Source organism: Protopterus annectens, chromosome 2.part0 (assembly GCF_019279795.1).
Source record: "Protopterus annectens isolate FY-2018-M chromosome 2.part0, PAN1.0, whole genome shotgun sequence".
Taxonomy (NCBI): domain Eukaryota; kingdom Metazoa; phylum Chordata; order Ceratodontiformes; family Protopteridae; genus Protopterus; species Protopterus annectens.
Window position 1 is genome coordinate 133038209 of NC_056728.1, and position 13453 is coordinate 133051661.

Genomic DNA, 13453 nt, shown 5'->3' on the forward strand with positions numbered 1-13453 from the left:
ATTTCCCGGTTAACAAATGTAAAATAAATTTTAGATATGTAGAACTACATCTATATATAAATATAAGGGTCAACGTAAAGTGATCGATAGACCCAAATATCGACATTTCCTAACATCGAACAAAAAAAATATTGACATATTAGTGTGCATGTGCCAAGTGGTAAACTCAGCTCATGCAAATCTTTAAAAAAAAAAAAAAAGCACTCTTCACCTTTCACATCCCCCTGCTAATTATGTATATGAACTTCGAGATAACACTGGGAAAGGGCAAATTCCCCACTCCTCAGAACTGTGCAGTCTTTCATACCTGTTAACCGGGTCTATATTATAAGAGCGATGGTTGAAAACATCAAACACCATATAGTCGACACCATATGGTCAATGTCTTCAAACATCAAACTTATAAAAACAACAGGAAAAAAAGAAAAAAGTACTCTAACGGGTTTAAGGAGGGGGGCAAGCCCCCTGCCCCCCCGCTACTTAAATATACCAACTCCGAGGCCACACTACATTGCAGTAAACGGAAATCTCCCCTTACGGAGATTTCCGTTTATACATTCGATGTACGCTTTCGCTATTCTCGTGTTGACAATATCAGCTTCGATATTGTCGGCTTTCAAGAATATAATATAGACCCCTGTTAACCATGTGCTTGGTTGACAAAATTGTCGACTACAAGTGTATTCAGGCACATTTTTGGACCCTTGTGTGTGTACACATGCATTAAAAAAAATATATATATATATATGTATAGCTAGATATATATATATATATATAGATAATATAGATACATACATATATGTGTGTGTGTATGTATATATATATATATATATATATATATATATATATATATATATATATATATATATACACACACACACACACACACACACACACACACACACACACACACACACACACACACACACACACACACACAATATAAGTAAGATTAAACAGTACACATCATTTTTTTTTAAATTGGCAGATAAGCTTGATTTTCTGATCTTGATTCTAAGAAACTAGGAGAGATTCTTATGTCGGCTTGAAATATCTTTGCCTTTCCTTCTCCTTTCTTTATTTATGATAGAATTAGCTTTGCTTTTCAAGCAAATACATGTGATCAAATGATAAAAGCTAGTGATTAACATACATTCTGGTGCTAGGGGCAACCTGCTAATCGTGTCTTCCTCCACTGAATTACAGCTTAATGTAAAAAAAAAAAAAAAAATTCTTACACACAGCATGCACTTGGGCATTTTTTATAGTTGACAGTCCTGAAATAAAGCAGTTACTGAAGCTCAATTTTAACAGATCGTATTTCATTGCTCCTTCCATTCAGTTGTGAACCATATTTACCGTCATTTGTGTTCATGCAATGGTAGTCGATTTGTGTTAGCAACCAATGCCACAACACCGTGTGTGTATCACAGAAAACTCCATCCTGTATACTGCTTGTTGTTTATTGATCTGTTTTATTATTCAGATGTTCAGTAGAAAATAAAATGTATATAAAATATCATCTGTATATGAACCGTAGTGTAATAACATTATGCATGCATTATTTAGGAGTTAAGCATGGTGACTGTAAATCCAGTGTAGAGTGTATTAGCTGGAATAAAAGAGTGGAGGGGAGGTCATTCATTAACACTTGTTCAGCACCACATACTCTTCTTGAATTACTACTGTTGTCCATTGTTTCTCTAGCTGTCTTTTTATTTTCATTCTAAGAAACTGTTGCTTGTGTCTTTCAGCTCCTCTCGCCTATGAACCCTTTTCCACTCTCGCTATGATCTATGAGGACCAGGGAGACATGGAGAAGTCATTGCAGTTTGGATTAATTGCCGCTCATCTAAACCCCAGTGATACTGAAGAATGGGTCAGACTTGCAGAAATGTCACTGGAGCAAGACAACATCAAGCAAGCAATTTTCTGCTACAGCAAAGGTAAATGAACCTGTAGTAATCACTATTGTTTTGAAGTGGCCCTCTTTTTTTGATGAATTGAAACTTGTACACTGCCAGCCGAATGTTCTTTTTGATAACTATGCATGTTCCTTGCAAAATGTGATTATGACCTTACATTTTTAAATGTCAAGTTCTTTAATTGGTAATGTTGGTGATCTTCAGCACTTCTCATAATGTTTCATCTCTCAAGGAAACATTTGTTTGTATGCTGTTGGAACTGCTTGATTGAAATTTATATTGTGGAAGATGAATAAAAGTCTGAGTACACCAGAACAGTCTTAATGCCAATTGAATTCCCAACTGGGGTCCAAATGGAGAGATAAGTCAGCAAGCAAAGGAGAGTAGTATTGCTGAATTAAATTCATCCTCAAGTCTTGGTGAGTACCTTCATGAGGTGGACCCTGTTCTTCACAAAATCTCACCAAGACAACACTGATATATAGACTGTATTTTATATAGCATATATCATGGACAGAAGTAAGTAAAAAAAAAAATAGCTGGGTGCACATGCCCTAGGAAAAAAGTGCTCAATCCTGGTAGGTGCACTGGTACCAGGATTGGAAAAAAATTACTGTGTAGAATCCTCAAAATATGGAAACTTTACTACAATGAGGCTAGGCCAGGCCCAGGGGGAGGATGGCCCCCCTGTCGTACAAGGAAGTTGCAATCCACAAAAATCACAAAAACTGATAGGCCAAATAAGAGCCATAAAGACAATAGAGTGGACTATTGAGGATAAGAAAGAAATTATGTATTGTTACTATTATGCAAAAGCCCAGAATTTCTTGACACAAGATATACAAAAAGATTGAGAGAAATTAGAGGAAAGGCAAATACTTTGACAAAAACTGTCAGAAGCCTGAAATAAAATTTGTGTTCATTAATACAACAGATTTGTGAAAAACATTATATAGACCAAGAAACTTTGATCCATTTGGAAAAAGAAGCATCTGAGGAAGTGCAAAAATATAAACAACAAAATCTAGAGATTTTTTCAAAAGCATAAAAAAGAAATATGGACATGGGAAAGAAAGAGAGATTTGATATGGGGCAATATTTATGCAAAGTCAAATTAATTAATACAAAAAAGGCAGCCCCAAAGATATTCAAAGAGAGATACAGGCAAAGGCATCCAGATATGGAAAATTTCACAAATAAAAATATCACAAAGAGAGAATGTAGAAAAGATTAGTAAAGTAGAAGTTAAAAAATAAAAGCTGAAGTTATGGAGTGCCTGCAAAGTGAAGGACTTAATGTAGGAGGTCTAACACATGGTATATCACAGGATGATGGAACGAGTCCCCAAAGTAAGAAGAAACAGGAAAATCAGGAGACATCTGAAGAAGAAATATGGATGTGAGAAAGAAAAAGAGATTTAGTATGGTGTAATGTTTATACAAAGGAGAAAGCAAAAATAACGGATACAAAAAGAGTAGCACGAAAGATATTTGAAGAGAAATACAGGCAAAGGAATCCAGACAAGGAATGCTTTACAATACAAAAAATAAGACCGAGAGGAAAAGTAGAAAAGAAGATCAGTAACAGAGAAGTTAAAGAAATAGAAACGGAGGTTATGGATTACCTGTGAAGTGAAGGATTCGGTGTAGAAAATCTAACTCAGAAAGCACAACAGTAGGATAGAGCAATAGACATCCAAATTCAGGAGAAACCAGTGGAATGGGAAGCAACTGGACAGTTGCTATGTGAAGATATTTTGGCGCCTTCTACAGGAAACCAATATAAAGGTTCACTTGAATCAGAACAGCAACGAAAGGAACGGAAACTGTGATGTGACGCAGTCAATGTTGAGGAGTGATAGGCAAGTGAGTTTGGGTCTATATCAAATCAATGAAAATCCATTACATCGAATACCAAAACAGCGACACGTATTACTCGAATCGCGAAAATACCAAACGCACTAAACCGTGAAATTTAAAATATCGAACGTTCATAGTCTGCCAACCCCACCACCCGCTACATACTACCTACCCAAACAAAATAAATAAACCACATACATACACTAACCAAACCCTACTCCTTACCCTAAAGTAAAGCACCAAAACTCAACTTCTAACCCTACACTAAACCCCACATACACAACTATCTATGCACTATCCTTAACCCCCTCCCTAACCCTAAGGTCCGTAACTACCGCACACTTCCCCTACGTAGATATACCCAAACAAAATAAATAATACACATAAATACATTTAACAAAACCCTACTTCTAACACTACATTAAATCTTACACACATTACCTTTCTATACACTTACCTTAACCTGTACCCTAATCCTAAGGTCTGTAACTATCGCACACTTACCTTACGGAGCTATACCACAGACGGGCCAACCAAAACACTTCGACTTTTCGAATTTTGCAGTTTTGCGCGTTCGATTATGTATTTCGCAAAATACATGTCTATTTCATATTTGCGTAAACGGAGTTTCGACAATCTAATCGGAACCCGTGAGTTCACATATAACAAAGCAGCGGATGACACAGGATGAAATTGAAGATAATGTGTCACAGGAAGATGCTGTAGAACTTTCTATAGAATGCTCGCAGGAAATGGAGAACAAAAAATGTGCCCTTAGTTTAGAAGAAAATGAGCTAAGAAAGAGTTGTTTTATTTAATAGAGATAGATAGACGTATTCAGATCATTGAAAGAAATAGACTGCAAAAGGTCAGTAAAACCCAAAAAGTTTGATAAAACAAATGAATACAATAATTAGGACTGGCCCTAGAGATCCATGCGATATAACAGAAGTAAACAGGATATATTTCTGTGCAGCTAAATTAATAACAGATGAAATTCTACCACAAGAACAAAGGGTAGTAAGGGAAAGGAAGGGCAGAAATCGAATACCATCATGGAAATTTCGAATAGAGAAAACTATAAAGCAAATAAGACAGGAAGTATCACTGTTAGAAGAGTATAGAAGAGGGAACAGATTAACAAAAATACTCCGATAGATGTGATAAGAGCAATGCACAGTATTATAACGGATCAGGATCTATCTTGCACTTTTGCAAATAAACTAAAAATCTCAGCACAGACAGAAAAACTTAGAAGATACACAGATAACTATAAAGGAAAAGTACAAAATAAGCAATTTATTAATGGCCCTAAAAAGTTCTTTAGAGAATTGGGGAAAAAAGGTAAAGAGAATAGAAAGACCACCCAAAAAAGAAGAAATAGATACATTTTAGAGAAATATCTATGAGGATCCTGTGGAACATAACAAAGATGCTAAATGGATAGGAGAAGTAAAAGAAATAAGACGTTAAAGGTACAGGATATGACATGGGATGAGGTAACGGCTAGAGAGATTGGGATGAAGTTAAGAAAAGCCTCGAGTTGGAAAACCCCAGGCCCAGATGCAGTACCTAACTTCTGGCTAAAGGTATTAACATCTTTGCACAAAGATTTAGCCATGAGTAAGGGGTTATTTATATGCGCACCCCGAGCAGACACCAACCTGGTTAACAACAGGAAAAACAATGCTCCTACATAAGAGTGAACTTGCAAGTTATCCTAAAAATTATAGACCAATAACTTGCCTTCTGACCACATATAAACTATACACTAGAATTGATGCTGACAGAGTTTATAGTCATTTAGAAGAAAATTCAATTATGGCAGTGGAACAAAAGGGTAATAAAAGAAAGTCATATGGAAAAAAAGGATCATCTTTTGCTAAATAGTCATAATGGAGAACTGTAAAACGGGGAAGAATCTAAGTATGCATGGATTAACTACAAAAAAATTTGATTGTATCCCGCATTCATGGATAAAAGAGTGATTAAAAGTGTATGATACATGCTACACTAATCAATTACATTATATTCACCATGAAACAGTGGCAAACCACAATTAAGCCATGATAAAGGACAAATTATTATTCCAGGGATAAAAGTTCAAAGGGGGGTATTCCAGGTTATTCCCTGTCACCACCGCTATTCTGTCTTGCCCTTATCCCTTTAAGCTGTCTACTTAACAAATTAGGCCATGGATATAATTTGGCTCCTAGAAAACAAAGTGTAAAGACCTCTCATCTTCTCTTTTTGTCAATAATTTAAAACTGTATAGCTCATCAGATGAGGAACTGAAAGCACAACTGCAAGTAGTCAAAAGTTTTTCAGATGATACAAGAATGTCATTTGGCCTTGATAAATGTGCAAAAGCAACCTTTAAAGCAGGAAAACTGCCACACCAAGAAAACATCAGTTTGGGACAAGAATGTGATATAAAAGAACTTGAGCAAGAGGGAGTGTATAAATATTGGAAAATGATGAAGGGTCAACAATAAAACATGAACAAATGAAAATAAAATTTAGTAAGGTACATTTTAGAAGACTTAAATCCTGAAAACAGTGTTGACTAGGAATAAAATTCAAGCTGTAAACTGATTTGCTCTTCCTGTCCTAACTTACAGTTTTGGAGTGATTGAGTGGCCCCAGAACTTGTTGGATAAATTAGACAGGAAAACAAGAAGTATGCTTCATGCTCACCAATAGATTTATAAAAATCAGTGTATACCAAGATTGTATATTCTCCGTTCCGAAGGAGGTATGGGTCTCCTTGAAATCGATTACATGTATAGATCTGCAACTGTGAAACTACACGCATTTGCTGTCCTCACAAGACCCATATGTAGTGACAGTTTTGAAACACGAGAGTAAATCTAAGATGACTTCCCTGCTTAGTCTAGCAGAAGCATATTGGTGTCAAGCGGGAAAGCAGGAATGGAAATCACACCAGAAGCAGATAAGTCAGGAATAACTGAATGTGCCAAAAAAACAAAAGAAAGAATATAAGGTGAAGGACCAGATGAGAAGACAAGAAATGTGGAAAATGCTTAAATATAGTTGCAAGTATAGAAAACTTCTAGAAGAACCTCATGTTGATCAGGATTGAACACAGGAATGGTTAAGGAGAGGTGAAGTTAAACCAAAGATGAAAGGTTAATATTGGCCACCCAAGATAGTGGGCTACGTAAACATTGGTTTACAAAGTCCATTGAACATGTGGGAGAAACGGACAATGTCGGTTTTGTAAAACAGAATTGGAAACAGTTGCGCACCTTGTTGCTGGTTGTGACATACTAATGGCAGAAGGATTGTATACTGAAAGGCAGAATAATATGACAAGACTGTTGTACTGGGGATTGTGCAAACATGATTTTGAAGTGGCTGAAAAACACTTGAAACCTGAACCACAAAGCATCATGGAAAATGAAGTCTACATCACATGGGATCACCCATTACCAACAGTTCAAAGATAGATGTGAGAAAACCAGATACAGTGGTCCATGAAAAGAAGACAAAAGTAGCACTGATCATTGAAATTGCTACACCTAGTGAATACAGTGGCTTGCGTGTAGAGAGAGACAGTCATAAAATATTGAGATTTGCAGGCAGAAACGAGAGCAATGTGGAACAAAGATGCCCAGACAGATGTCCTTCAAGAATGCAACTGCAGTCATAACATATGGGTTGTCCTGCCTCAGGCAGCCCTCGGTCGGCCGGATTCCAAAGTCTGGGTCCGACATCGGCTGATGTCGCATTTCTCTCCGTCAGAGCGGCTGGAGTATATAAGCATCAGCCAACGCCATTTTCTTCAGTCTTTCTTGCCACGTGGTGCCCGAAGCAGAAGCAGTTCGCAAGTGCCGGTCGGTCAGCTCCTGTATTCTTCGAATCCGAAGTTCTCAAAAAAGCTAAGTACCCCATTGGGGACCTTTTCTTGCCTCAGCCGATGTCAGAAATTACTGAAAAAGTTAACAATTGTCTGTCTTGTGGTAAACAAATACCTCATAAGGATTTCCACTCTTACTGTCTTCCTTGCCTTGGCCCAGACCACGACGTCTCGGCCTGTGTCGCCTGTGCTCGCTTCAATAAGCGCACTCTCAGGCGCCGGGCGGAGTTTGCTGAAGACTTTTTTGGCGATAAATTTGCTTATACAATGCCGTCGGAACTTCCGACATCGCAGACTCCTAAGAAACGAAAAGACCGGGACCGACATCCTCGGCCCGCGTCTTCCACCGACTCCACGCCAAAACATACCGCGAGTGCTCCGGTTCCCCCTGAGACGGTTATTTCACCGCTCCGAACTGAAGACACCGCATTACCGATACCTCCGATACCGGAGGCCACACCGACGCCAGTTATAGATTTTCCTCCGGATACTGAAACCGAGGAAATGCCTGAGACCATTGCTGTAGATAAGGTCACTCCTGCACGTGGAGCTGCTAGGCCTCCTATGGCCATGTCTATTAAGGCCTACACACGTGCTAAGGCTGCCAGCAAGACCAAGCACCTTACTGCTAAAGCCTTACCTCAGCCTACTCCTGAAACACAAATCATGACTATGGCCGCAGACTTAATTTCCTTGATTAGAGGTTCACAGGCCCATCCTGAGAGAGGATCCCAGCCTCCTTCTGATAAGAGGCCCCGGGTTGAACCCTCTGACCCTATCCCTTCAGATGAAGATTCTGAGGACTCTGTTCACTCCGATGGCCAGGAAGAGCTCTTCCAGACCTATGAGGACTCGGATGCAGAGGATTCCATCCCCTCGGCCTCCCCTCCTGAGGATATTTCTTTTGGGGAAGTTCTGCATACCATGAGGGAACATTTTAAGTGGCAAGGCCAGGAATATTCTGATTCCAGAAAGCGCCTTCGAACCTTCCTTAAAAAGCCCCAACACAGGCCCTGGCTATACCTCCTGTGCTTGATGTTTTGGATGACCTATACTCTGACTCCAGTGTTACCCCGGATACTCTTCCTCCTGCTCCAGCCAAGCCTGACAGATATTATAGGGTCCCAGAAACACATTTTCATTTCTTTAGGGCCCATGCTGTTGATTTAGAAACTATTTCTCAGGGACCTAAAGGGGTTTCAGCATCCACCTCCAAAAATCCTTTGCCTTCCAACAGGGAAGCTAGGTCATTAGAGAGATGGGGGAAAAAGGTCTACACCTCCACTACTTTATCTATGAGAGCTCTGAATTGCCTCTTTCATATGTTTCAATATCAGGATTACCTGTTAGATTTACAGAAAACATTGGCCTCTCCTGAACCTTTAGACAGGAAGTCTTTGCAGGAAGCTGTACATAATTATCAGCAAGTCAGCAATCACTTTCTGCAGTGTGGATATGATGCATTGGAAGTTTCATGTAGGGCAGCTATGACAAGGGCGGTCATTCGTAGACATGCATGGTTAAAAGAACAACCTCTACCAGATCATGTTAAGGCAAAACTTCTTGATGCTCCCTTGGAAAAGAACAAGCTTTTTGGTGCTAATGCTAAAGATGTGTTAAAGTCCATCGAGGAAAAAGCAAAATCAGTTCAGACGGTCAAAGATTTCCTCCAGGTTCAGCCACCCAGATTCAGCAGGAATTGGCCTTCTAAAAACTGGTCCTTTCCTAACCCTGAAAGACTTCAAAGGGGTAAAAACAGGCATGGCCGAGGAAGAGGACAATACAGAGGTTCTTACAGGGGACGGCAATGGCAACCAGCAAACCAAAGAAGTGACACAGGGGTCTCCTCTGCCCCACAGGGACAATCTCAATGACTTTCCTCTACTTCCGCTGACCAAGGAGCAAATAGAAGCTCCCTTGGGCGGAAAATTATCTCTGTTTTCAGACAATTGGCACAGATTGACAAAGGACAAATGGATTTTGGATATTATAGACCAAGGTTACAGGTTCCATTTTCATACCTTACCAAGAAAGCAAGGCATGCCAAACCTACCACAAAACCAGAGGGCAGAGGCTATCAAGCAAATTTCTCTGCTTGCTCAGATCAAAGCAATAGAAAGAGTTCCACAACAAGAACAAGGCCAGGGGTTTTACTCAAGACTGTTCCTTGTTCCAAGAAAAGAAACTCAATGGAGACCAATACTGGATTTGTCCACATTAAACACTTTTCTCATAGTACCAAAGTTCAAAATGCTGACTCTACAGCAACTCCTTCCCATGCTGGGCAAGGGGTCTTGGCTGATTACTCTGGACCTCAAGGAGGCATACCTGCATGTCCCTATCAGACACAGCTGCAGAAGATACCTCAGATTTCTTGCAGGGCCAGAGCATTATCAATTCTCAGCATTGCCATTTGGCTTATCTACTGCACCCAGAGTATTCACAAAATGCTTGGCTTCAGTAATTGTTCATTGCAGGCTCCAGGGGGTCCAAATTTACCCGTACCTGGATGACTGCCTCATACAAGCGAATGACAAATTGATTTTGACAAAAAACTTGAACTATGTCATACAATTGCTACAGGCTCTGGGATACACAGTCAACTTCCAAAAGTCAAGACCTCAGCCATCCCAGCAAATAACCTTCTTAGGAGCCAATCTAGGCACAGCCTCTCAAATGGCTTACCTGACAGAAGACAAGCAAGAGAAGTTAACTCATTATTTCAAAGGTTTGGCAAAACTCACCCAGATGACTGCAAGGAGATTCCTACAGGCCCTGGGTTACATGGCATCCTGCATTCTCCTGGTTCCATTAGCAAGACTACACATGAGAAAGCTTCAATGGTACCTAAAAAGCCTATGGTCTCAGCACAGCAACAACCTAGAGACAACCATACCGCTCATTCCATGCCTACAAAAGGAATTCCTATGGTGGGCCTCGGTAAGCCAGGCAAACACAGGTATGTCATTCAAAAAACCTCAGATAACACAGACCATGACCACAGACGCCTCAGACCTTGGATGGGGGGCGCACAAAGAGGGCAGATGTATACAAGGACAATGGTCTCAAAAGGAAATGCTGGCAGTAATGCATGCCATCGAGGCCTTTCGACAACAACTTCAGCAAGGCCATCTACTGATACGGACAGACAACACCACTGTGATGTGGTACATAAACAAGCAAGAGGGCACCCATTCTTACCCCCTTTGCAGACTGACAATGAATCTTTGGGAAAAATCACTGAGCCTAAACATACAGTTGCAATCCCAGTTTGTTCCAGGCAAAGACAATGTGCTGGCGGACAGCCTAAGCAGGAATTTCATAGATCCACACGAGTGGAGGTTACATCCGAAAATCTTCACACAACTCACTGCAACATGGGGCAGGCCAGAAGTAGACCTATTTGCCTCCCACCTCAACCATCATCTACAAAAATTCTGTTCAAGGATATATCCACAAGCTTGGAAAATAGATGCTCTTTCATTCAACTGGAACTTCCTAAAAATCTATGCATTCCCACCTCTGCCACTGATGACAACAGTATTACTAAAGATCAAAGCAGAGAGGCCCAAGGGGATCCTAATAGCTCCAGACTGGCCAAGACAACACTGGTATCCACTACTACGGAGCATATGTCGCAACAAAAAGTGGGTCCTTCCCCAATGGCCCCTACTTTTGACTCAACACAACTTCAAAACAGTGCATCCAAACCTTCAGACGCTGCAGCTAACAGCCTGGGAGATCCCATGAATAACCTCAATCTATCTCTCTCCAAGGAAGTTCAGCGGATATTAACAGAAGCTCGAAGACCATCCACCAGAAAGGTTTACTTAGCAAAATGGAAGAGATTCAGTGTTTGGAATACCAGCAAGGGACATGATGCATCATTATTGAACATCCCACTCATCCTGGAATATTTGGCAGATATGCTACAGAACGGACTCTCATATTCTTCCATAAAGATACATGCTTCAGCTATTTCAGCTAGATATAACACTGATCCGCCTGTGTTTTCACATCCTTTGTTAAGGCAATTCCACAGGGGAATCAAGAACATTAAGCCACCAAGAAAGGCTCCAGTGCCAACTTGGGACCTCAACTTTGTCCTAGAAAAACTGACTCTACCTCCCTTTGAGCCAGCAGCTTCAGTGGACTTACAATTTCTCTCATGGAAGACAGCTTTCCTGTTGGCAATTACCTCAGCAAGAAGGGTTTCGGAACTACAGGCCCTAATGGCAATACCACCGTTCATAATCTTTCACAGAGACAGGGTCTCCTTAAGAACCAACCCTACTTTTATGCCAAAGGTGGTATCTAGGGTTTCTTTAAATCAAGCTATTCACCTGCCTACTTTCTTCCCCAATCGTGAGAGCAAAGGGGAAAGACTGTTGCATACCTTGGACATTCACAGACAACTTCGCTACTACCTGGACAGAACCAAGACCAGTAGGAAGTCTGATCAGCTTTTTGTAGCTTACGCCCCTGGAATACAAGGAAAAGCAATTTCCAAACGGACTATTTCAAAATGGATTGGACATTGCATCAGATTTTGTTATTCCTTCCATGGGAAGAATGTTCCAGCTAATGTCAGACCACACTCCACCAGAGCTACAGCCACCTCTACAGCATTCTTAAGAGGGGTGCCTACAAAAGACATTCTAGAAGCTGCTACATGGAGCTCCGTGCATACATTCTCCAAACACTACAATCGCCCTTTATACTCCAGATCCAGAGCAGGCTTTGCCTCGGCAGTCCTGCAGGGTTTGATTGCCACACCATCTCTTTCCTAGAGCATTCCTCCTCCCCCAGCTAAGCTATGGTATTCAACCCATATGTTATGACTGCAGTTGCATTTTTGAAGGACATAGTACAGTTTTGCACCTACCATAAATGTAGATGTCCGATAGATATGCAACTGCAGTCGGATTTTCCCTCCCTCCATACCCCTCTATGCCTTGGGTCCACTCCTATCCCTGTTTCTCTTAGCTGGGGATATCTGTTATGGTGTATCTGTTTATTGCTTACTTATTTGTCTGGAATCCTGTTTTTGTCTTCCAATTTGATTACAGCCTTCCTTGGAGGGCACCTGGGATCTGGGGCAAGAAACACTAAAGAAAATGGCGTCGGCTGATGCTTATATACTCCAGCCGCTCTGACGTCGGAGAGAAATGCAACATCAGCCAACGTCGGACCCAGACTTTGGAATCCGGCCGACCGAGGGCTGCCTGAGGCAGGACAACCCATATGTTATGACTGCAGTTGCATATCTATCGGACATCTACATTTATGGTAGGTACAAAACTGTACTTTCCGATAGTAGTAGGAGCAACGAGCCTTATAAAATTTCACATATTGTATAGTATTTTGGTTAACAGAATATGAAGTTCACTATTAAAGGTTTTAAACATGTTTTTCTTGAGTAGTTTTAGGTGAAAGTATGGAAAATACAAATCTAGTACAAACAGAAATAACTAAGGAAAACGAAGAGCATATTTTGAATAGACCAGTGATGAACAAACTTGGTTTCTACACAGCTTTGAGCTACATCATGAACACAATCCTGAATCTGTTGTGAAATGAACAGTATATGAGGCAGCCTGGTATCACAGAGGGAAGGCCCCCTGTCTGCAATACTGGCACCTTGGGATTTATTAGCAGCTTGAAAGCTGGAGGGCTGTCTTGTGCTGAAAGATTAGCTCTCTTCGTCTGTCTTTTTACCTAGGGTGGGGTAGTATGTGTATTACAGGTGCTGTTTCTCTGCTGCTGGTGGAAGTCAAACAGCAGGACAC

At 40.5% G+C, this 13453-nt stretch overlaps 1 protein-coding gene across 1 annotated transcript in view; it reads left to right on the forward strand.

Moving 5' to 3' along the window:
• The window catches only part of GTF3C3 (general transcription factor IIIC subunit 3), a 701049-nt gene that overhangs the window by 185819 nt on the left and 501777 nt on the right, over positions 1 to 13453 (forward strand). The window contains exon 5 of the mRNA XM_044060620.1: positions 1755 to 1946. Within this exon, the coding sequence (XP_043916555.1) occupies positions 1755 to 1946 (192 nt within the window). The remainder of the gene's footprint in view (positions 1 to 1754; positions 1947 to 13453) is intronic.